This window comes from Balaenoptera musculus, chromosome 9, assembly GCF_009873245.2.
Source record: "Balaenoptera musculus isolate JJ_BM4_2016_0621 chromosome 9, mBalMus1.pri.v3, whole genome shotgun sequence".
Taxonomy (NCBI): Eukaryota; Metazoa; Chordata; class Mammalia; order Artiodactyla; family Balaenopteridae; genus Balaenoptera; species Balaenoptera musculus.
The window spans coordinates 3,055,157-3,080,103 of NC_045793.1; the positions used below are offsets into that span (position 1 = coordinate 3,055,157).

The 24,947-nt window shown below is 49.6% G+C and overlaps 1 protein-coding gene across 4 annotated transcripts in view; it reads left to right on the forward strand.

Annotated features, from left to right (window-relative positions):
• The first annotated feature begins 241 nt into the window (after positions 1-241).
• Positions 242-24,947, forward strand: part of PAXIP1 (PAX interacting protein 1) — a 47,891-nt gene continuing 23,185 nt past the window's right edge. For 2 of the 4 annotated variants that reach the window (XM_036862823.1, XM_036862824.1), the window contains exons 1-6: positions 243-423; positions 3,121-3,255; positions 7,633-7,676; positions 10,211-10,274; positions 16,988-17,101; positions 19,611-20,246. In XM_036862823.1, the coding sequence (XP_036718718.1) occupies positions 343-423; positions 3,121-3,255; positions 7,633-7,676; positions 10,211-10,274; positions 16,988-17,101; positions 19,611-20,246 (1,074 nt within the window). In that variant the 5' untranslated portion in view covers positions 243-342. Of the gene's footprint in view, positions 424-3,120; positions 3,256-7,632; positions 7,677-10,210; positions 10,275-16,987; positions 17,102-19,610; positions 20,247-24,947 lie in introns of all 4 variants that reach the window. The other 2 variants (XM_036862826.1, XM_036862825.1) reach the window with 2 other exon arrangements.

The following is a 24,947-nucleotide window of genomic DNA, read 5'->3' on the forward strand; positions in this document are numbered from 1 at the left end:
TCCTAAGGGGGCGGCGGCGGCCACGGGCCCCCGTCTCTGGAGCGGGCTGCTCGGTGCAAATGTCCGCGGGGCCGCGGGCTGCAGCAGAGGCGCTGGGCGGCGCCGGCCGACCGCCCGTCCCTCGGCTCCCCCTCGGCGGCGGGCGGGATGGTGCGGCCCGCAAGGCTCGCGCGGCTCCCGCGCTTGGGCGGCCCGGCGCGGGCGGGGGCGCCGAGGGCGGGGGAGCGGGCCCGACTCGCAGGACCGGGCCGGGGCCGCGCGGGCCGCGCCGTTCGGGAGCGGGCCCCGCGGGCGGGCCGGGCGGGGCGGGAGCCGCCGCGGAGCCTTCGGGCCGCCGCGACCATGTCGGACCAGGCGCCCAAAGTTCCCGAGGAGATGTTCAAGGAGGTCAAGTACTACGCGGTGGGCGACATCGACCCGCAGGTACCGCGCCGCCCCCGCCCCGCCCCCCGCGTCCCCGGCCCGTCCTCGCTCCGGCCGCGGGCGCGCGCCAGGGCGCACATCGTCTGGGCCCGGCCACCCGGTGCCCGCCGGCGTGGCTGCGCGGAGGCTGGGCCGCCTGGCGCCGAGCAGGCCGGCAGCGGGGCAGGAGGGGAGGGAGGGGAGAGGGAGCTGGTCTGCGGGCCCCGCGGTCGGGGAGGGAGGAAACCTGGGAGGGGTGCTGACCCCTGTAACAGGGGGAGGGGACCTGGGGGCCTGCGGGATCCGCGGCAGGAAGGGGCTGTGTTCGGACTGGGGGAGGAGGGCATGGGGAGGTGGGTCTGCCCTGGAGCGCTGCGCCGATTGTCCCCGTCCCCGCGCGGGGGGGGACCGGGGTGCTGTCTCGTGGCCGCCTCGCCCGCTTCCCACTCCGCTCCTTTCTGGGCGGAGTTCGGACAGGGCCGCCCTTCCCGCGGCAGCCTCGGCGGTCTGGGCTCCCCCGACGCCCAGACGGTGGGTCCGAGCGTGGCGGGAGCTTCGGCCGGTGAAGCTGGTAAGGACGTGGGTCCCGGGCTGCTGAGGGGACGGTTAGCCGCTCTGGTGTGGCAGCCACCCCGGGTCGCAGGTCTGCGGGTCGGTCATCTCGTGTGCGGCCGTGAACCCTCAGTTTACCACCAGCGGATACGTGTTTCTTGATTTCCCTAATTGGGTGAATTATACAATAATATGGAAAAATACCCTGGTAACGCCATCACACTAAACATTTGAATTTTTTTGTCGTTTGGGCTCATGCCAAAGGATATTGTGGCTTTTCCTAAGCTTTTTCTAAGTAGAACATGTGTTTGAACGTTAGAATGTTGTTCTTCCGCTGTGGGAATGAACCGCAGTTGAGTCTTAAGGTGGTTCTTCACACTGTTCTTTTTGCTAAAGTTTATCTTTACAGTTTTATCACCTGGGTGTCTCATTGGCCTTGAGTGCTAAGCTTGGAGACCTGCGGCCTGGGCCTCCTGAGTGGAGACCGATACTTAACAAGTAAAACTTGGGTGGCCTAAAAGGATCTGTGGAAGGCTGATGGGCCTTGGCCTTACAGAGGCTTGCCTGTTGGTATCTTAGTAACTAAACTCCCTTGGATCACCACCTAGGTGGGTCCTTTCTCCACTGTAACTCTAAGGTAAAGAGGCTTTGAATTTAAAGGTAAACAGGTGCTGAGCTCAGAGGGCTGAAGTGCCTGTAAGGTGCGGCTTCTCCCTTCCAGGGTTTCCCTTTCTTCACTGTCCACCGTTCTTCCCCTCTCTCATCCCACCCCCTATTTTACTTTAGGACTTTGGCTCTTAAGAGTGACCTGAACCATACGTTACTTAAAACCTGGAGCACGCTGCACTGGAACTGTGTTTACTTAACCGTGAATCAAGTCTAAGGGCTCAAAAATGTCCTTGCAAACCACTTTGATCTGAAACAGTATATTTTCTAAAAAGTTTAGAGCCAGGATATTCGATTCTCTGAATCTTATAAATGTGGGTTCAGAGAGTTCACGTGCGTTGGATGAACACCTCGTTCGCCTCCACGTGTGGGGTGCCCTCGGCCGCTCTGAGCCGGAAGCGTGCTCCTGGCGTCCGGCTCCTGGCCTCCCCGCTCCCCGCAGCCTCCACTGCTGGCCGTGGCCTCCCTTCCCTTCCCGCTCCGGCGTCTCATTCACTCCCAGAGCTTTGCCCCGTCTCTGTAGCGGGCTGATGGCTCCACTCAGGTGGGACCCAGGTCTCATCCTCAACGCGCTGGGTGTCTTCCTAGTTCTTAGAGTGGCACCAAAGAAGGCCATGCCCGAAACTAAGACTTTTGCCTTCCCCCGCCATCCGCTCTTAGACGTGGTCGTCGGGAGCAGTGCTGTCATTCCCCAGTTTCTCTTACACGTGCCCCTTTCGGTCACCAGATCTTGTTGCTTCTCTCACATCATCTTCTTGCCCCTGATGACCTTCCTCCAGTTCAGTTACCTGCCCCTTCCACCTGAATTATTGCAGTTGTTTCTTAACAGGTGTCATGGCTGCAGTCCTGCAGTGTAAGTGCATTCTTCTTACACTGACAATAATCTTTCTGTGAAGTCTGATCATGCCTCTTCCCTGCTGACCAGCCCTCCGTGTCTCTCCAGGAGACACTCTGTATTTTATTTCAGGAAGAAATGCAAAGGTTTCTGCACAGCATCTGTGAGCCACAGTCGACGGTCTAATCCGCGTTCAGCTGTCCAGCGTGTGGAGCGCTGCTCTGTCCACACGGTGCACGTGTTTTTGCCTTGCTGACGCCTTTAAGTTCATAAGGATTCGGCTCCTGTAGCTCCTCTTCCAGAAACGTTTCCATTTATCAGAAACTACCTGTCCCCAGGCCGTTATGTTTGAGACATGGCGTGTCGCGTGCTAGGCCAGTCTCAGCACTTACGGTGCTGTGCTCACCTTGTCTGTCAGTCCTGTGTTCAAGACGGACCCTGTCCAGTACCTGGGTCCCAGGAGCCTCCGTGCTTACCTGTCAGTGAATCGAGATTTGCTGCTTTTTGTTGCCCCCAGATGTTGCATTGCACGTGACTTAGTGCAAGGTTATTAATCCGATGTGGAGAACATGGTGTGCGTTTATTAGAATTTTCACTGTAATAATTTGTATAAATTGAGAATGAAATGCAGCATTTTCCATTTTAATTTGTGTGGTTTTTTAAAGGTTATTCAGCTTCTAAAAGCTGGGAAAGCTAAGGAAGTGTCGTACAATGCACTCGCCTCACACATCATTTCAGAAGACGGGGACAATCCGGAGGTGGGAGAAGCTCGGGAAGTCTTTGATTTGCCTGTAGTCAAGGTTGGTAGTAAATTTAATGAATTCTGTACGCTTCGTCAAGTATCTTGAAAGCAGTACATTGAAGTTTCAGTGCAGCTCTTCTGACACTGTTTGCTAAGGTACGGCTCTGGGTGGGAAATGCTCTTGACATCTCAGGAACCATCCAGCATAAGGCCCTGTACATGAAATCAGGCTATAGCAAGGTTTCTGCACGTTACAGCTTACGCACCTGCTACGGGTGGCCGCATTTTGTCACCGTCTGGAAGTTGTCTAAGCCAAGCAAACGTATTGAAGGCAGTGGACGTGCTGTCTTGAAGCAGATGACGTGGGTGAATTCTGCTAAGAAAGTGTATTGATTCCAAGAGGAACTCCTGGAACAGGGCTCCCTTCCATCCCCACTGGCCGGGGGTCCTGATTTCCAGGCAGACAAGTCTAGGGGAGCCCTGCCCTATCTGGGCTATGTCTCTGCTCTCCGACAAGGGTCACAGTGACCACTTGTCCCATGATCCCTCTGGTGGCTCTCTGTTCCACTATCCAGCTTGACCTGTGGGTAGTTTATCCTAGAAAGTAGAGTCTCAGCTGGTGGGTGAATTGTTCAGTTTTGTTGATCAAATACTGTGCTGCTCTGTTATGGCTGCTGGTTGAACTGACTGCTGTCAAATGTGGGTTTTTTGAATTTAAGTTTATAATTTCGACCCTTCCGTTTTTTCTCATCATTTATAGTGTATATTTGTTTTAAAATGGCTCTGTTCCACTACCCTTTTTTTTCTCTTTTCCACGCTCTTACATGTGTTATCTTAAAAAAACCAACATGGCAGTTACTGTGGCTTAATAAGGAGAGAGGTAGGAATTAGGAGAGGGTGCCGCTGAGTCCGGCTGGCCTCTGCGAGTCCTGAACGTCACCGGCGTCCAGGGTCTGAAACGCTGCCCTGCAGGCTTAGAAGCCTGAGTTTGGAACATAAGCCTGAAAGCAGATCTGGCTCCCGAGAAGGTTCTCGCGAGGCTGCTGTGTAAGTCGGAACGACTGTTGACTGGCGGCGGTGAGGACGGTGGTCGTGCTTCTGGCTGGGTGCTTGTCTCTGCCTGGCCAGCGGGCTCACTCCACCCGAGCCTTTGTGAGGCCTGACAGCAGGTTTCCTGCCGGCTTCACCTGCTGCCGCCTTGTAGGAGGGGTGGACCTGCCACGGACACTAGGCTGTGGACCCCAGCACCGGCTCCCTGGGGCCCTGTTCCGGCCTGTGCTTCGCTTCCGCTCTTCCTTGCCTTGAGGGACTGTATCTCATCCCTTCCCCTGTCTACAAACTTTTTTCCCCTCAGACAGTAGCCTGGAGCCTGTTATCAAAGTGACTTCACACGTGTTGTGTGGATTTCCTAGCGCACCGTGAAAGGGCGGCCTCGTCACCGCGCTCGGGGCGCGCAGGCGGCTTCCCCACACCGCTTACCGCAGAGCTTCTGAAGCCCAGCGACGCCGCAGGCCCCTTTTTGCAGCAAATATTTTGTAATACCCCCTTTATGATCCCGAAGTGAAATTCCTATGTACAGTAACATCATATAACTTGAATATATATTTGTATTTATATATAAATTGCCCAATCTGAAATGTAAAAAAGGAAAACAGCCAACAGAAAGTCTGCATTTCAGTGTGTAAACACCCTGGAGGAGGGGGTGTAGAATCACCGCGGACCTGACCCTCTGTCCTGCAGACGCAGGTGCCAGCTGCGAGGTGACGGTGCAAAACGGTGGCCCATCCTTGCTGAGATTCTGGGCCAGACAGCGCTGCCTCCTTCGTCTTACACTGCAGTTGTATTCCCAGGAAAGTCAGTCTGTAACACGGCTGCGTAAAAGCAGCCTTCACCCAGCTCCGGCCGCGGTCACCATTCTCCCAGTCTGCCTGAATGTCTCCCCGTCCTACTTCTCCCTTTGGCGGTAGAATTTAAAACGACTCCAGGCATCCTACTCTTCGATTTCTTTCCGCATTCCAGCCTGCTTTTCATTTGTGGCAGCACCTATACTGTCCAGCGACTGCAGTGTTGCATTACAGGATGGTAGAATTTTCCAGAACCCATCCAGCAGTTTGCGCTCATTCCAAGATAGTGCTGGTAGACCCTCGAGTTCTTGTCTGAACCTAGTAAGTCTCCTACTGGGGGCTGCTGTTGGTAGTGCGGTCTGTGTCCAGCCGAAGGCGGAGGCCTGGTTCTCTTAAGTGCATATCCCTTGGCCTTTACCTTAATGTTAAATTTGACAAATACTTTAAAAATTTAGGCATCCTTTTGCCCAGGGACAGTTTATCTTTCTCATATTTGAATTTTATAGATGTTTAAAACTTGCTTCTTTAGGCACCAAGATTTTTAAAATAATCTTTTTTAATGGAAATGTTTTCCTCAGTGGCCTTGGGGCCTCTTAATTATGCTGACTTTCAGCAGTGAATTTATTTTAATATGTTATTATCTGCCTTTGGGATAATAGCTGCTTATTACTGTGCTTTTCTCGCTCTCCGTTTCTGCCTTATTATCATTAGTGTGTCCTCCTTCTTAGCTGCGTTATCTTATCTAGACTTACCTGGGGGAGGGCCGCAGGGAGCCAGTTCTGCTTTACTGCTGCGAGCCCCGCAGTCTGCAGCCGGGACACGCGTGCTCGCTGCTCCCCAGCCCCCAGGGACAGCTTTCCAGGGTGCATGCTGCGTGCAGAGTCATAAGGGCTGCCCGTCTGGAGTGTGAGCTCCTCCGGTCGCGGGCGCTTCCCTGCCACGGGACGCGGGAGGAGCCGTGCCCCCACCCTCCGAGTCGTACTGCAGTGCGTTGACCTGGGCTCTGAGGCTCCCGCTGACGTGAGACACAGGGGTGGCCGGGAAAACCGGTCTCAGGCACGCCGCCCTGGTGCTCCCACGCCGCCGGGGAACGGCGGAGGGCTCTGGTGTCACTGCTGGGAATGAGGCTCCGCCCACGCGAGGGTGTCCTGAATGCCGGAGGAGTGGTGGCCAGTTCCCTCCCGTCCGGCTGGAGCCTCCCCAGGACCGCGAGAAGCGAACAGCCCCTGGAGACACTGCGCGTGGAGACGTCGCACACTCCCTTCCAGCTTGGTGACTTCATCCGCGAAGTTAGTTACACACCTGGCAGAATTATCAAATCATCACGGAGTGATTAGCCCAAGTAGAGCCAGTCTTTATTTTATAAAATGTGTAATATTTCTACGCTCTTTCACAGATGTTACACTAACTTATAAACTTATGCTGAGAAATTGTTGATGCTACCTGAAAAATGAGGAAGGGGGTACTTTGATTTCTAAAGTTCTTTCAAGGTGTATATGATGCATGAGAAATGGATGTGTATGTATGTTTCAGGTGGCTGAAGCTTCTGGAGGTCAGCTAGCTAAATGGGTTATTACTGTATTTTTACATAGTAATTCTGTGAGGCAGAGCTATCAGGATAATGATTAATGTAATTTTCAAAATTAAATGTAGAAATAATAAGATAATTTTTCAAAAGTGTAAATTACCCAAAAAGGTAGTAATTAGTCTAAGGTTTTATAATTAATCTGAGTTTTGCAATTCATAAAAAGATTACCAGACAGAAATTCTTTCTGTGATTTACAAACATTGTATCTACTTGGCTTCACTGAAAAAAACTCACGAATTCATACTTGACTGGATTCAGGACTCCAGAAGGAAGCGTAGGGGGGCCGTCTGTACCTCAGATGGGGTAGGGAGGGCTGTCAGTTCCCTGTCCCCCCAGTTGTGAGGACAGAGTTTCTAGCCGGCCTAGAGGCTTAAGCAGTAGAAAGTGTGTAAACCTACAGTTTAAATTTCCAGGGACTTCCCCAGTGGCGCAGTGGTTAAGAATCCTCCTGCCAATGCAGGGAACATGGGTTCGAGCCCTGGTCCGGGAAGATCCCACATGCCGCGGAGCAACTAAGCCCGCGCGCCACAACTACTGAGCCTGCGCTCTAGAGCCCACGAGCCACAACTACTGAAGCCCACGTGCTGCAACTACTGAAGCCCGCGCGCCTAGAGTCCGTGCTCTGCAACAAGAGAAGCCACCCACCACAATGAGAAGCCCGTGCACCACAACGAAGAGTAGCCCCCGCTCGCCGCAACTAGAGAAAGTCCACGCGCAGCAACGAAGACCCAGCGCAGCCAAAAATAAATAAATTTCTATACATAATAATTTTTTAAGATCTGGTAGTGTTTCCTTCTATAATTGGGCTTTTTGCCTTGGGAGCTAATAACTAATGTTCCACTCTGATGTTTCTGCTACTTGAAGACTCGTGATTGTAATCTGGATGCTGTGTAATCAGTTGTAACAGAGCCTTTAATTTCTAGGAGCAGCACTAGTAACGTGATGATATTTTGAATATGAGCTGGAACTGTGTTTTGATTTGCGTTAATCTTTTCTTTTTCAGCCTTCGTGGGTGATTCTGTCCGTTCAGTGTGGAGCTCTTCTGCCGTATCCTCTTTGGGGAAGGGGGAAGGGAAAGGATGGGTTTAGTACTGAAGTGGTCATCACTTACTGAACTGACTCATTAGTCAGGGGAGGTGGTGTTGTGTTCACTCTATCCCTGCTCTTTCCATCCTGTGTCCAGTTGTATGTACCTGATTCTTGTCATCACCCCTGGGGGGCCGGGGCGGGGTGGGGGACCAGCTGTGTGGAAGCAGCTCTAGGCTGGGACCCAAGGCCCAAGTTCTAGTTCTTCTGCGACTTGGCTTTAGGATCTCGGCTGGTCTGGGCTTCAGTTCTGTTATCTTTGAAACAGATGGTTTTTGTGGTGTCTAGTTAGATGGACTATTTCTAAAATTCTAAGGCTGTGTGAACCAAATCATGAATGGTTTGAAAAATGAATTGGAGAAGAGAACATCAAGACATTTTTAGTTTCATATCATGCACCGTTATTCTTTTTAATTACATTGGTTTATTAATTCAGAACTCATGTTGATCACCTGCTGTGGGCCCAGTTCTGAAAACAGTGGGGTCGACAGGGCCTCGTTCCTGCCCCCAAGGAGCTGCCCCGCACTACGTGTTGGTTCATTCAGCGTTTCCTGAGTGTGGCCCTGGCACTACCCACCCCACATACACACGGACCCACACACACACGACACACACACGACACACACTGACCCCCCCCCCACACACATGACACACACTGACACACACACACACGACACACACTGACACACACACACACGACACACACTGACCCACACACACACACACACGACACACACTGACCCCCCCCCCCACACACACGACACACACTGACACACACACACACACACACGACACACACTGTGCTGGAAGCAGGAGTGAGCCCTCTGCAGCCTGCTGTTCCGTGTTCTAGGCCTCAGAGTCGCTGTTTTCACCCTGGAGGTGTGACGCTTCCCTGCAGGGTCATTCCAAGCGTAATCTGATTTTGGAGATCACTTCTGTTAAGGTGCCTGATACTGTGCGGTCATGATGTTCTAGCGTTAGACCCGGCAGAGGAGATGTTATTTACCGTGTTGTGCGGCTCTGCCAGGCATTTATTGCTGAATCGATGCAGATGGAGGGAATCTTCCTGTATTAAGTATTTATAGGAGACTTCAAATAAACAGAGAAAATACCTCCTTCTAAGCAGTTCTTAGAGGATGTGCAGAACTTCTGGCAACTCCAGCTCAAAAATTCTAAGATTTCTCCTCCACAGTCTAAAGAGTTAAAGGAAATTGGTTCCTGGTTTGTTTTTGGCTTTGGTTTTTTAGGAGTTTGAGTTTTGTTTGTTTTCTTTACAAGCACAGGTGAAAAAAGACTGGGAGTGGAAGGGGTGTTTTTGAGGATAAGAGGCTAGTTTTTCCTGGCCTGGCTCGTGTACTCTCTACGCAAGGATTTCCTGAGAAGTTGTCATTTTGTTTGAGCTCTTACTGCCTGTCCCAAAGAAGGTTAAAGGAACAGAAAGAGAACTCCTGAGACTTGGTTAGGCAACACACTCTTAGCCTTTGTTCATGTTTCCCCAAGTCTTTGGAAGTAGGCAATCCCTGAACTAAGGTAGGAGGATGGAAACGGAGCTTGGATGATGGGGCTGAAGGCGTGATGTTGGGGTCTGAAGAGCTCAGGGCAGCCCAGCAGGCCCGAATCTCTATGAGGTTTTCTCAGACCTGTGTAGGAGACTTCCAAACTGCAATAGAATTTTCAGTCTGATCTTTTTTCTTAATTCACCTGTCTCAGGAGGTGTACTTTTCTCCTGTAGGGAAAGAGAAGTAATACTTTACCGCTTTTGAATTCTAGACACTCCAGATTCTTAAAAAAGTCATGCTTGCTTTGAATAGACCGTAAAGTACAGGCACCTAGAGGTCATGCCTGCGTATGGAGAGCCCTGTGCCCAGTGTCTGCACTCTGTAAGCTCTCAGAAAACGTGTGGAATGAATTTGAAAGTCAGAGCTTTAGAATTGGGAAGAATCTTGGGAGTTACGTATTCTGACTTTTGTTTTAACAAAGCGAAAACTGAAGCTCCGGGTTGTCTTGCCCAAATTCACAGAGTTCATGATGGTAATAAAACTAGAAGTCACGTTCTTTTACGAAAGATTCTGTTGTGTGACAGAGTAATCATGTTAAAGTAAACTTAAGACCTTCAATTTGCTTTTAAAATGATCACCATGCCATGTGTGGTTGTGTACATGTATAGGCATGTGTGTGTTTATATATGTGTATATAGTTAGATGTTTTTTCCATGAGTATGTTATGCCCATTTTATTGATGATATAAGTGGAGAGATTGGATTTGAAAATGCACTTTACGGAAAACCTGTCAGTTCTTTCTGTGCCGTCAACTTCTCTTTTTTCCAGTCTGCCCTGCACTCTTCTTTGGTCAACTTAAGTCTGTCTCTTTCCTAAATGGATTGAATGGGAAGCAGAGGGTGGGCAATGTCCAAACGGGCCAATAGGAAATGTCTCTTAGTGAAACAGAGCTTGCGTTAATCTCATCTCATTGGAATCTTAATAACTGTAAAACAGAGTAAATGGCTTTTCTCCGGAGTCATGTCAGATTTTCTTTGGAATCACTGCCTGCCTCTCTCAGGTAAGCATAGTACAATTAGTCTTGTGTTATTTACACATAACAGTTCTGAGTTTTTATATGATCGGATTTATGATGTATTTGTAAACCAGTGTTATTTACTAAACTGCATATTCACTGTGACCTTATGACACACTTAAAATGATTTAAATATTCATACTTAATCTTAAGATTTAGAGCTTTAATGGGTGAAAGTGGTCTTTCTAAAGGATTACAAAGATTTAAAACTTGAATATGAAAACATAGTAAAAATGAAATTAAAAGATGACAAGGAAAATTCATTCAGAAATAAAGGCAGAGAATTTTATTAATAAATAAGGGGCTCATGCAGATCAATAAAAGAAAAAAATAAGACCTCAGTAAATAAGGCAGAAAAATGAATTTACAACTTTTTATAAAGAGGAATTACAAATAAGTATAACAAAACATTTGATACACTTTATAAACAAAGACGTGAACTTTTTAATAGCGCTGAGATAAGATTTTCTGCTTATCAAATTTGTAACAGTATATTCAGTGCTGGCGGAGCTTCAGACAAGCTTCCCCTCCCCCGGCAGGAGTGCAGTGGTTTCCTAGAAAAGTTGAGCCGGGTCAGAGCCATAAAATAGTCTTTCTGCTTCCCCTGCAGTTCTCTTGTGTTTAGAAGTTTATCCCAAATTGATAGAAATGAGGGCAGATTGATGCATAAAGGTGTTCAGCGCAGCTTTATTTATAAGAGGGTAAATTTGGAAACAATCAGATGACCCACGATTTGGAAATGTTTAAGAAACCTGTTCTGTACACTTACATAGTAATCTAGCTATGTAGCCAGTTGTGAATTTTGTTTTATGAATATATGTAAAGACATGGGGAATGTTTTAACTGGGGAAAAAGCAGGATATAACATAGTTATGTACAGTATTACATCAACCAAATATAATGTATAAGAAATATCTGTAAGAGGGACCAAAATGTTAATGGCATTGAATTCTGGGTGGTGTGAGAAGTGAATGTTTAATATTCTTTTATGGTATTCTGTCCTCTCAACCCCCTAGGTAAAAAACCCTCAAACTGTAGACAGTTATTATGAAAAATCAAGTTGGTGTTGGTTTAAACGCACTTTTTAGATTACATGGAACAAGTAGTAGCCATTGGGCAGGAAAAAGCACAGTTTAGAGGGCTCCCATTTTCTCTGACCTCATAGGCCTCATCCCTGTCTGTAGTTCTTAAGGTGATAGTTTTGAGAAGGCGTTTAGTCTTCCATCTCTGTGGAAGCCTTTGAGAAAGGGGTGTATCAAGAATATTAGGTGAGACGAAAAGGAATTTGATTATAATCTTGCCTTTTTCTTACACCTTCGTAGTAGAGGATTATGGAACCAGGTAATATTAGTTTAATATTGTTAGATTATCGGCCAGACTTAGCTTTTCGTACAAACGGTATCACCATGTTCCCTTCTCTGTCCAAGCAATAAGTAAAATTAATTTTGTTACTGTGTTTTTGTGTCTCTTGTAAATTCTGAAAGTTCTTTAAAATTATAAAATCCTCTCTTTTTGTTTTTGCTACATTGATTTAATAGAGATCCTTGAAAAGTTGGCTTTTTTCCCCCTTAAGAACCAGAATTTTATTGGTATTTGTATTTTTCAGCATTTTTCACATCTTAGCTATAAATGTATATTTAGATGATCTTTAAAGTTGGCTAAGATGAAAATCTTTTCATGATGGATACTGTGGTTACATGTAATTTTTATTGTTTATACTTCTCTGTATGTTCCAAATGTATAGTAAATATCAGAAAAGTTTTTTAAATGAAAATATTTTATTATTCCTTATGCATAAACACAGTGTACTGTGGCTAAAATGTAAATTTTGCATTTAATTATATTTGTACTGATTGGATTTCTGGGTACATGATTCAGAGCCCGCTATCCAGAGAGAGAGGAAGAAGCCGGGGCAGGGAGTCCTGTGGGTATTTTCTGGGATCAAGGTCATAGTGACGTGGTACTTAGCGGACCCGACTCAGGAAATAAAAAAGAACATCAAGAGCATGTGAATTTAAAACAGGGTTTAAAATTAGGGGTTAGGCATGATTAAATATTAACTATGAGTTTAGCACTGGAGAACCTTTTAGTCTTGGAGAGAAATGGAGCTGAGATTACATTTAACAAAGGTTCCGGCATATGTAACAGGTTATTATGCAGTACACTTAACATCTACAGTTTTAGTGCGCATGGCACACATGCAGGATGTGCTAAATCGGGGGCACGGGTGTTGGGGTGTGAGTTTAGAGAAGGTGGCGCTGGTGTAGACCGTGGGATCAGGAAAGCCTTGGTGGAGGTGGCAAGATGTGAGGGGCCTGAAACGACAGGCAGAACTGGAGCGGAGCCGGATGGGGGCACAGAGGCTCGTGCGAGGGGACCGGCCTCAGAACAGGCCGTGTGGCTGGGCGGAGGGGAGAAGAACAAGCGCGCAGGCAGGCGGGCAGAGAATACGGGAAACTCGATAAAGTAGCCGGCTGTTTCACTCTTACATATTTAATCTTGGATTGCAAACACAGACGTTTACGTCAGAACATTTGGAAAACACAGGAAAAAAACAAATTAACATCACCTGCAATCTTGTAGGTGGAACTGGTCTGGGAGCTCTAAGCAGGACAGAGAGGGCAGGGTAAGGATGGGAATGTGGGCAGGAGGGACAGTCACAGTCTTTAGACTTGAGATGAGGACTTGGACTCAGGTTAGCACCGTGTAGAAGAAGACGGCGTGGACCTAAGGAACGGATGGGAATCGGAAGGTCTTGGGGACTTGGGGAAGCTGTGCAGAGAGGAGCCGGTGCTCACAGTGGACCTCTGCGTGCAGAGCCTGTGGCGGGTGCTCCGCAGGAGGCCACTAGTCAGATGACTTTCTTTTCCAAGTTAGGAACATCGCCAGACGTGGGAAACAGAGAGGACCTGACTTTTGAGGGAAGATGATGAAGTCGGACTGAAGCCCCTCACTGTCCGAGTGTCGGGCCTGGGAGATACAGCGTGAGGGGCTGAGAGCTGCTGCTTCGTTGCAGAGGGGCTAGAGAGGGGAGCAGATAGGAAGAGAGCCTCGAGTAACATGTGGGGTTAGGGAGATCTGGGGAGAAAGGGGACTTGGAAGTAGACAGAGGTGGTACCGGAGGAGGGGTGTTATGCTTAGGGACGGAGAGTGAAGTCAGACGTAGTGGTTGGTTTTATTGCAGGGACAGAGCAGGGCCCCAGGGAGCAGTGCGGAGCGACAGTTGGTGCCCCTCCGCGCTGCTCGGTGACCCGGGAGTGGGAAGACGGCATCGCAGGGCTGTGGGCTGGCACACAGGCTTAGGGGTCTAGGTAGACCTGGGGTTCTGGGCTGAGAAGCTACAGGTGAGGTCAGTGGAGGAGGAGAACGGGGACCCCGTGAAGGAAGCAGGGGGGGCACGCGTGGGCGTCTGGGAAGCAGCCCGGCTGCAGGTGTTTCTCCGGGTGGGGAGCGGCTGGGCCTGGAGTGGACCAAGGCGGACGCAGCAAGCGCTCTGGCAGAATTTTATAGCCTTTTAAGTACATTCGTTAGGAATAACAATCAGAGTCGGTATGATCTTTATGGGTCAGTTACTGCACTTATTCTCACAGTTCGCCACTCGTGACGGTGAAAAGAAAGCTCTGCTTTATTTGAATAAAGATTGTTCAGCTAAGACTGGGGAAGGCTTTACTTGATAGTAGTTCATACGAAGAAGCGCTGGTTCAGAAAAGTGCACTGGGGACACTAGTATTTTGTGGTTGCTAAAAAATGTGAATTCAGTTGTGAGACATACAAACGTATGTTCAGTGTGCAGCTAAAGGACTTCGGTTCACCAAATACGTGAGGATGCTTTGTGACAGGAACAACGCCCAGGGGTGCGGATAAATGAGGATACAGGTTCCCCCCTCGGGTGAGGGCCCGGTCCAGAAGGGGACTGTAACATACGCGGAGGTGGAGCGGGTGCAGGGTGTGGGAGCAGCACCAGGAGGGACGATCACGACGGTTAGCTGGCACCCAGCAGGCCTCTGGAGCAGCTGCACACGCACACGTGCGCACGGCAGGGCTCCGGCGCTGTGCGAGGACTGTTTGCTCGGCGGTTCTCAGTGACCTTCTGTCTTTTCCCGTCAGGGTGTTGACACAAGCTGGAGCTCTTTGTTGGAGTCTTCCAGAGCTCTCCAGGGAGAGGTAGGGAAGGGAGCTTGTGCCAGCAGAAGTTGGGAAGCACAGACATCGCCTGCCTTCCTCTGAGCCGGTACCGATGCAGGCTGAGACCTCTGTTGTGGTGGGCTGGGTAGGTCGCGGGTCCGATGGAGAGCCTGGCCAGGGTCCTCGTTTAAATCTCGAAGACTAAAGAGATCAAAGCCCTTTCCGTTCTGCATCTCAATCAACAAATATTTCTTGACTGCCTACCCATGTGCCTGGCACTGTGCTGGGTCCTATCGAAGGTACCAAAGTGGAGGACGTTGATTCTCACCTGAGACTCTAGGCTCCAGTCGGTAGGGTGGTAGCTCGTAAGCAAGGCGGGACGAGGAGGAGCTGGTGGAGCCGCAGGCCAGGAGCATCTGGCGGGGAGACCTGGAGAAGGAGGGCGCCCCCGGGGCACAGAGGGAAGCCTTTCCTGGAGAGGGACGCGGGTGGAGGTGTAGCCTCTGCTCGGGACGGTGGTGCGCATTCAGAGGGGCAGCTTGCTGTGGGAGTGCAGGGGCCGCGGGCGCTGAGCTGAGGCTAGGGGCGGGGCACACACAGATCAGGAAGGCCCGACACACCGCCTGGAAACTTCCAGACCTTAGCCGTAAGGTGTTGAGGAGACATCTAGGCTTTCTTAGCTGAGACCGTAGATTTGTAGTTTAGGAAGATTACTTTTTAATAAAAAAGAAAAACTTTTCCCCAGTTATAAAATTAATGCTCTTGCAAATTTGGAAAATACAGAAAAGTATAAAAATTAAAATGTCCCCATAATCCTGTCACCACTAGGTAACTATCATTAACACTTTGGTGTGGAAAGAGCATTCTTAGTTATGCTGATACAGACTCATTGAATGAGCTGGTTACGCACGTTCAGTCGTTTGACCCAAACGTACACCGACGAAGAACCTGGTTCTCAGAGGCTTTCCGAGTTGCTCTTAGCTGGAGTTTGGCGGCCCTGTGTCCATTCCAGGCCTCCCTTCTTCCCGATGTGATGTTCTTTCCACAGCAACTTCTGTGCCCTGTTGAGACCCGGGCCAGGACCCAGGCCAGCAGGGTACAGGACTAGAGTTACTGCCGTCAGTGAAATAAAAATAATACCTAACTGATGGGTGACCAGTCTTTGTGATAAAGGCATATCTAGATTATGGGTTTTCTTTCGTTTTAAGTAAAGATTATGTAATGATTCATTAGAGTAATCTGTATTATCACGTAATTAAATCTCACCTCCAAAGGCTGCAGGATATAAATGTTTTTGTGAAAGTCTCTAAGAAAAATAACATCTTCTGATCCAGTATCCTGAAATGTGACACTGCCTTACTAAATTAAAGAGAGATAAAATAATGATTTTTAAAGTGATTTTGTAAAATTAATGTGTTCTTGTTAGTATTCACAGAGTAGTATGGAATGCAAAATAATTTCTGGGAATATTTGTAAAATGGAGAGTAGCTATAGAATGTTAGATTTTTGGCTGGCTGAATAATGGCAGTTAACAAGGAAAAAACATGCTATTTGTCAACACTTTAAAAAAATTAACTTGAGACAAAGTTCAGAAGTCTTAACCATAATTCACAATTTATAATAAGTTATCTAGAAAAAAATTGACTTACAGGATTATCTTAGGATTAACACCTTTATTTTTCTTAAATGTTTCTTTTGTCTCTGAGACGCTAAAATTTATTTTTTAGTAATTACGTTTGGTCGTAACCGCCCTTAGAGAAGCAGTCTAGAGCAGTGGGAAAATACAGCTTGGAGCCGGGTCTGGGTTTCCAGTTACTAGCTGTCATTTCTGTGAGTGTGCAGCCCACCACCGGGTCACGGGGATTAGGGGTGGACGCGGAGCCCTTGGCACAGTTCCTGGCACAGAGGAGGCAGGCAATAAATGGTAGCTGGTCGGTTGTTGTAGTGAAACCTGTTGTACCACGTGAGCCGTTCCATCTGGAGTCTCCACTTCATCGCTCAGCAAGCATAAGAATTGTTCCTTTTATGCTTGCCTTATTTTCTGTGTGTTTGATACTTACGTTTTCCCCTGAGCTTACGCACCACTGTATTTTTACCTTTTATTTTATCCATTTCATACTTAGTATTTATTTGTTATCCATTAATTATTAAGGAGTTCCTTAAATATGATTTTGATACTGTTGTATTTAAACATTTTAAAAAATGACACAGGTGGAAGATAGAGTGGTGTACTAGTTCTTTTTCCTATCAGTTTTGTTATAGAACGAAATAATCCTCCATTCAATCTCTGGAGTGTGGATATAAGTATTTTTCAGTTTACTTGGTGACAAGGCAAAAAAAGTGACGATTATAAAACTTACGATAGGAGTAAAAGTTTTTATTATAACAAGCAAATAGCTAGAAGCTCATCTGTTTTTCCCACTAATACCCTCAGGTTAATTTCATTCAGTAAGGGGGAAAGTAGATAAAGCAAAATTGTTATGATGTCACAGTGTATTTTAATCATAAAGTGAGCAAGTAGGTAAGCAGAGGTGGAGCTGCCTGATGAAAGCTTGCTTTCTGGTTCCTGCCAGGTGTCCCCTGAGGACAGAAGCGCCCTGTGGGCCATGCTCACCTTCCATGGCGGGGGCTGCCAGCTGACTCTCGACAAGAAGTGCACGCACCTGGTTGTTCCAGAACCAAAGGGGGTAAGCGTCCCATGTACGTTCTCCTTTTTTGAATGTGATTTAAGTATTCCCAGTAATCAGATGTCTTCTTTGAACTTCGTTTAAATTAACTGGATTCCGTTTTACAAAAGCTGACAACATTAGTTTATATTATTTATACACAGCTTCATTCCACAAAGGACGTGAGATGATTATAAATTTTGTTTTGAGCCAGATGTGACTTTTAAATACAAAGAAATTTGGGTTTATTTCATGTTGAAAATAGGACAGTTTTTTGAATCTCTTAAGAGTTTCCTTTCATGTCCACTGAAACTTCAGTTCATTTTTGTGAAAATACGTATTAGTCCTCTTCACAATTTTTTAAAAGGCTTGTACTGAGGATAGTTATAAACATGCATTTGGTGAAGCTCTCAGTGTACTGTCCTTCTTAATAATCTGGAGTATTTAAAACTGTGTCTATCTCCTTAAGCACAGGGCTCTTCTCTCTAAGCACTGGAGGGCCGTAGGGCTTTGGGGTCCCAGGTGGGGTCCCAGGTCACCAGCATCAGCCTCCCGGGACTTGTTAGAACCGCAGGCTGTCCAGCCTGCCCCAGACCTAGTAAATCAGAACCTGCCAGGGAAGGGGGAGCCCGGGGACCCTGAGGTGCATGAAGTTTGAGAACGACTTGTGTGGAAATCAAGCTTTTTTCCTTCCATGAACAATTATTTATAAGTTTGAGAATTAAACCTATTTATAGTAGGAAAGTCTTTTGAGTAGCTCATGTTTCCACATGTCAGTCACTACCTCCTTTTTTTGTTGCCTTCAGTCTGAATCAACGCTGTGTATGTTTCAGCTGAGTGCACTGACTCACAGGAGGGGTGGGAGGCATGTGGCCGGGCCTGGGCGAGGGGGTGTGGAAGGCTGACACACCCACCTGCCAAGAGGGTCCCTTTCTAGGGCGTCTTTGAAGCAGAGGCAGCCCGTAAATGTGTGCTGTTCCTCATGCTCATTTCCCGACAAGAAAATAACCTGTCAGCCCATGAGTTTGGTTGTAACTTAGTAAGCTGCACAGTCCAAGCGGAGGCTCTGAAAATTTGAGGTGAATCTTAAAATCTACTTGAGTAAAAAATTATATTTTACATAGCAATTTAAGAGATAAGTAGTATTCTTTGGTTAAATAGTGTAGGGTTTCTTTTTATATCAGTATTCATTTATGGCTAAAAATAAATCATTTGATTTTAGGTAGCTACTTTAAGGGGAATGAAGTCTTTATAACTTTTAAAACTATGAGTGAGTACTTCTGAAGAGTCAAATTATAATTTGAGGCAGCATATGAATAGAGTGGATTTGTCAAACAGACTAGCTGACTACACACAAAAAATAAATGTCATGTTTAAAGCAAATTCATTTTTTTGCATTTTTTGATAAATTTATGGAGAAAATATGTAAATGGCATGATGAAACTATCCTTTGTATTCTTGAATTTTTAAATGTTTTAAATTGAGGAGAATGAAGGAATTTCATAACAATCAATAGAAAAACAAAGTAGGTTGATTAGTCTTTGGAGGAGGGAGCTGGTTTCTGGGTGTAAATACTTCACCCCCGCTGAAGGCTGAAGGTGGAGCTGGGGAGAGACCCTCGGATCCTCCAGCCCGGCCCCCTGCCAACAGCAGGAATTGGACTTAGCGTAGGGCCCCAATTATGTGTTTTCCCGAGAATTGCTGTTTTCCGAGGCTTTAGAGCAGGTGGGTCAGACTCTGTCGGTTAACCGAGCCATGTTTCCAAGCTTGTTTATTTTAAAGCTGTTTTATCACGTAACTCTCGTTTAAGATTCCCTGCTCGTCTCCCTTTCCCTCGGGCGTTCCTTCCTTTCCGCCCTCTACCGCGCAGGAGCGCCCTCTGCCTGCCTGTCAGCGCCCCTGCCCAGTGCCCCCAGCTCACTGCCCCCACCAGACCCTGCCAGACCCCGCCGTGCAGCGAGGCCTCCCTGCCCTGTGCCCGCGGGACTTCGCGCTGGGTTTCTGTTGTATTCCCGTTGCATGTTTAACTTCCGTCCAGAACTAAGTCAGAAGCCTCACTAGGTCAGAGAATCGTTGCGGCCTTTGTGTCTTAGGTAGAATGAGCTCGATAAACACTCGCCCACCTGACTGAGGAGCGTCCCCGCATTCCCAGGACTGCCTGTGGCCCTGAAGGTGCCCCGTCCTCAGGGACACTTTGCACAGAGCGGCAGTCAGTGACAACCAGATTGGACGGCAGGCCGCCTTGCGTTCCTGAGAGTCTCTCGCAGGATTCCTAGCTGTGCGTAGCGTTATCTAAAGTTGCCTTTGTAAAAGCTGATTCGGCAGACCTGAGGCCGTCCTATGACCGTTGATACACGGTTCGTTGTGTCTCATGTTCTCTGTCTAAAAGGGATGTGAGCTTCTCCTCTGGGTAAAGTGGCAACAACAGGAGCTGTATCCCTCTCCTAAAGTTCTTGCTTCGAGTGCATACTTCTAGGAAATCTGATAAAACTTGCAGTTCTGTTTGTGTGTGTTTGTGCTTCACCCGCAGGAGAAATATGAATGTGCTTTAAAGAGAGCAAGTATTAAAATCGTGACGCCCGACTGGGTCCTGGATTGCATATCTGAGAAGACGAAGAAGGACGAAGCACTTTACCACCCTCGTCTCATCGTTTATGAAGAGGAAGAGGAGGAGGACGAGGACGAGGAGGGGGTGGAAAATGAGGAACAAGATTCCCAGAATGAGGGCAGCACCGACGAGAAGTCGAGCCCCGCCAGTTCTCAGGAAGGCTCCCCCTCGGGGGACCAGCAGTTTTCACCCAAATCGAACGCTGAAAAGTCTAAAGGGGAATTGATGTTTGACGATTCTTCAGATTCGTCCCCTGAAAAACAAGAGAGAAATTTAAACTGGACCCCCGCGGAGGTCCCGCAGTTGGCGGCGGCGAAGCGCGGGCTGCCTCCCGGCCAGGAGCCCGGGTTAATTAACTTGTGTGCCAACGTGCCGCCGGTCCCAGGGAACATCCTGCCCCCCGAGGCCCGCGGTAACTTAATGGCTTCAGGACAAAACCTCCAGAGTTCCGAAAGGTCAGAGATGATAGCCGCTTGGAGTCCAGCTGTGCGGACGTTGCGAAACATCACTAACAGTGCTGACATTCAGCAGATCAACCGGCCTGCCAACGTGGCGCACGTAAGTCACTCTTTGAAAAACGAAGATTTAAATACTGGATTTTACAGCCTTTTCAAATATTTATTTTATTGTCTTCTGCTTCTTCAGGACAAGTAGCTTACAAGCAGTATTTATTTGCCTGAGAGCGTGTCCTACAGTCTCTATCTGTGTATACCTACGCATATACGTATTTCAGTGTCATAAATTCCGTGTACGAGAGGGTGACGGCGGGCACGTAGTTGGAGACCTGACTCTGCTGAGTTGGCACCAGGACGCCAGTGGCGGGCGCTGTCCCGGACAACGGCTTCCACTCTTGCTCAGTTTCATTAGCAGTGGCAGCAAAGAGAAGCCTGCAGTCTGCCAGCTGTTCCTTGTTTGCTTATACCGAACTTCACGGTAGACAAATAGCATAACGTAAATTATTTCATTCGTTGACGAAGCCTTAATTTTAATGTACAGTTTTGTGATTGGAGCTTGTTGGTACAGGATGGACCTTGAAAGTTTTCGTAAACGTTTTCCACTTGAAGACGGAGAGAAGGTGGTCGGGTGGTGTTTTGGCCCCCGTCTGCGTATTTGTGGGCCCTGGAGGCAAGGTGGTGAATGAGACAGACGGGCCCCCGCCCTCCTTTGAGGGGGAGCAGACCGACGGTCAGCATAGGTGTTTGGAAGGCAGTAACAAGGGGCCGTGTATTATAAGGGCCGCTGGCGGAGGAGGCTCCTTAAGTTAAGTGGAGACTCAACTCCAGGCAGCCCTGGCAGGACGGAGGGCAGAGCTGCGGGTGAAGGGGCGGCAGCTGTGGAGACCCCGGAGTAGGCGTGACCTTGCCGTGTTCCAAGGCAGCGGTCCCCAACCCTCCTGGCACCAGGGACCGGTTTCGTGGAGGAGAGTTTCTCCGCGGACGGGGGTGGGGGGGGTGGCGCAGGCGATGGGCAGTGGCACATGAAGCCTCCTGTGCGCGGCCCGACTCCTCACGGGGCGTTGGGGCCCCTGTTCTAAGGGAGGAGGGTCAGTGAGGCTTGAACGTAGGTGAGTGGGTGGAGGTTGACACGCAGGGTCTTCTCTTCCGTGTAAGGAGCCACTGGGGGATCTGGTCGGGGGGGGCCAGTAGCTGCTGCTTATCACAAGTCGCAGCACCACAATCGAGTCTGATGGTGGGGGTGGTTTTAACGAGTCTTTATTGGTTGAAGATGCATGAAAAGTGCTCTTCCTCCCCTCCCTCCCTCGGGTTCCCAGTGACCAGCTGATAGCGCCTGGTCCTTGAGACGCCGGAGGGGTGGCATCAGAGAAAGACGGGCAGAGTGTGTGGGGGGAGACGGGGCTCAGGGACTTCGGGGGCAAGGTTCCGACAGTTGACCCGAGATTCTGGGAAGACGTGTTACCGCAGCCGGTTAGGAGCCAGTGTAAGTTGGCGACCCCGGCTTGGGCCGTCAGCGAGCGTGAGCCCAGTGGGGTCTGGCCCAGGCGGGGAGGGGGCCGTGGAGAGCAGCCCCGCGGTGACGGGTACCTGGCAGCCCGGAAGGGAAAGCAGTTTTGGGGGTGCGGTGGCTTTGGTGATGAAGGCGGAGAGCGAGGTCACGCACCAGTCACTGACGGGCCGCGTTCCGCTCAACACGTTTAGTTTGGCCCAGACAATTTAAATTTGATTTGTTTGCCCAAATCGTGAGATTGTCCGTGACGATGGGGTTTCTGGGCTGCCTTGAGAAGTGGAGGGTGTCGCAGAACGGAGCTGGCATCTGAAGTCTGGACGGTGCCCGTCCTTCAGGGCTGAGCAGCAGCTGCGCCCCGTGGAGTGGGGCTCCGTCCGCGTGCTCACTTCCCACGCGCCAGCCTTCCCGAGCTCCGGCCCGTCACGCTTTGTGTTAACCCGCGGGGCCGGGAGGTGAGTTTGAGTCTGAAGGGTGATTGGCAGTGAGTGGCTGAGGGAAGGAGGAGGAGGCCCCTGAGGTGAGGTGGTCAGAGAATGGCAGGGCCAGGCCTCGCCCGACGGTGTCACCAAGGCTCGGGGGGAAGGTGGAGCCCAGGAAAGAGTGGGCACACCTGTGGGCGCCTGGGCCCGCCTGTCAGCACCCAGCTCTGTAGGGACCTCAGGGGGAGCGAGGAGGTGGTCGGAAGCCGGAGCACGCAGGGAGGGCGGGATGCGGATGCCAGGCCAGAGGCAGAGCGGAGAGAAGATCAGAAATTGGGGGTGGGGGAGGCTGGAGGGCCAGCCCGTCTGGAGAGGCGACCTGGGCCGTCCAAGGGGCTTGCCCTGCTGGCAGGCGGAGACCCACGTGGGCGCTGGGAGGATGCAGGAGCCGGTGTGCAAAGCCTCTTTCCACCTCCTCAGCTGAGGATCTAGGAGTGGGAACAGGACGGATGTGCGGTGCTCTCCGTTCACTGGCGGGTGGAAAGCACCACGGATCAGTGACTGGCCATTTCTACTGGATTCCGCAGTTTTCAGATACAGTGGATGTTGACTTAAATCCCAAGTTCCCTCCATTCGGATGTAGAGGTAAACTCACCTCATTGGAAATGGAAATGCTGACTACACCGGGGGGGGGGGGGGGGGGGGGGGGGGGGGGGGGTTGGGCGTATCTCTGCCTTTGCATCGTCCTGCAGGCCAGACCTCCGCAGAAGACGGACCTGATCTACTCAGCCGCGTGCAGACGCGGGACCAGTTCTAGCGAGGGAATGGTTTTGATCACTAACGAGAACCCTTACGAAGAGATCCTCTGAGGGTTCTTCAGCAGTGTCAGAACACTAGGACATTTTGCTGCTAGATGTGAAGAAAATGAATCTTGGAAATGTTAGAAGTAAAAGATTTGGTTTAAAATTAGATCGGGGGTTGAGGAAACATAGCAACCATCAAACTCCTGTTTAAATTGCAAATTTCTGGAGGTTAGGAGCCGTGTGGTGTGTGTCATGCTGTTTTATGTAAAACGTTGTGGCTCTCGGTATTAAGCCGTTTAAATAATGACTGTGACAACCAGGAGGGAAGGATTCAGACTCGACGTTCACTAAAAATTGTAGTTTGCATGTGGCGAATTACGTGCTCAAGCAGTTAAGAACCTTTCCTCTTCGATTCTTCAGGACTAACATAGGTTCTCAGCCAGAGGCAGATCAGAGGGTTGAACAAGCCGTCTGATGAGTGTGCACGGTGTCCTGAGGGGCACCTCACCCCCCCGGCCTGCCGGGGTGCCCGCTCCCCAGCCGGGCTGGCCAGGTGCGTGCACGGCTTTCCAGGCCGTTGTCCGCCTTTCAGCCCGGCTGGGCTCTTGCCAGCATCTCTGTCTGCTCTCAGTTGCCCCCCTGTCGCGTCCTGGCCTCCCCCAGCCCCTTCAGATCGTGGTCGCCACGGAAGGGGCCTCCAGCTGGGTCCTGGCCCCGGGCGTTCCTGGCGGCCCACCTGACGCCATCACGAGCCCCCTGAGCTGGGGGGCAGCAACAATGCGCCCCGGGCAGCAGTCAGGTCAGCCCTGTTCACGACGGCAGACGGGCAGGCTGTTTACTTCTGGGGGTGAGAAAGTAATATATGGACAAAAGTTTACATTTTAATGGCGCCACAGGCTGTAAAGTGATGACACCTCCCTCCCACCCCGACCCCGTTACCCCTGCGCCAGACCAGCGTCCTTCGTGTGGGCGCGTGGCCTATCTGCAGATATCCAAGCAGGGTCTCCTCCCCACTCCCGCCTGCTTTTTTATGGAAATGTTCATCCCAAAGGCTGTTCCGTATACTTGGGCAGGGATGTGGTGGGGTTCATTTCTCCCTCCACTTTCCTGGGTATTTTTTAATACTTGCATAGAGAAGAACTAGTTATCCTGTTAATTACAAACGTATTGAAAACTTTTTTTCCTGTTCAGAGCTCAACTTGAGGAGTTTTTGAAGTACCCAAAGAGTCTCCTTATAGAGATGTCTTACCTATAGGGTGATTCAAAGACAGATGTACTCAAACCCTTGAGTTTAACTTATTTCAATTTTAATTTGTTTCACCACTAAATCCAAAGTCTGTTACTCTTGCAAATTATATAACCTTTATGTTTTGGAGTCTGTTTTAAGTGCCAGACACATGTCAAAAACATATTTGAGATTTTTGTATAGGTTTTTGGTTTATGTGAAAGTTGCATTTCTGGAGTTTTATTTAAATGACAAGGATGTTTTAATAGGGATAAATTGTATCGATTGACTTTTGGTAAAATCTGTTTGTTACTGGATTCCTTGACCATGGGAAGTTGGCTTCCAATTTTTGTTACTTGAGCATGTTGGGAAGATTCATCATATGACACGTTTCTTTTGTTACATCCAGCGCTGCGCAGGGTAGTAAAATGACAGGCGATCTGACGCTCAGCGAGCTGGTGTCTCCTGCTTCCCCGTCCTGCCCCCTCCCGCCCTGCAGCTTGTTCAGCTCTCGGCCGACTCCTGTCCCTGGGAGGGAGGGTGAACTCAACCCCGGCTGGCTGGCGGCGGTTCTCTAGCTTAAGGTGTTCTGTCCCACGTGCGGAGCTCCCATCACCTCTGAGGAAGGCGAGTGCACCAGCTGTGCTGAGGGGCTCTCAGCTGGGGGAAGGTCGACCACGCGAGCAAGCCTGGTGCTGGTGTCTCTTCCGCCCCTTGTCCTTGTGGCAGAGCAGGACGACCGCAGACTGGAGGGGCCGGCGGCTGCTCTCCAGGGCCGCTTGTGTCCCGTGCCTTCACTCGGCTGGGCTCTTTCCGTCTGCCTCTGCCGGACCCCTTGCTCCGTTGG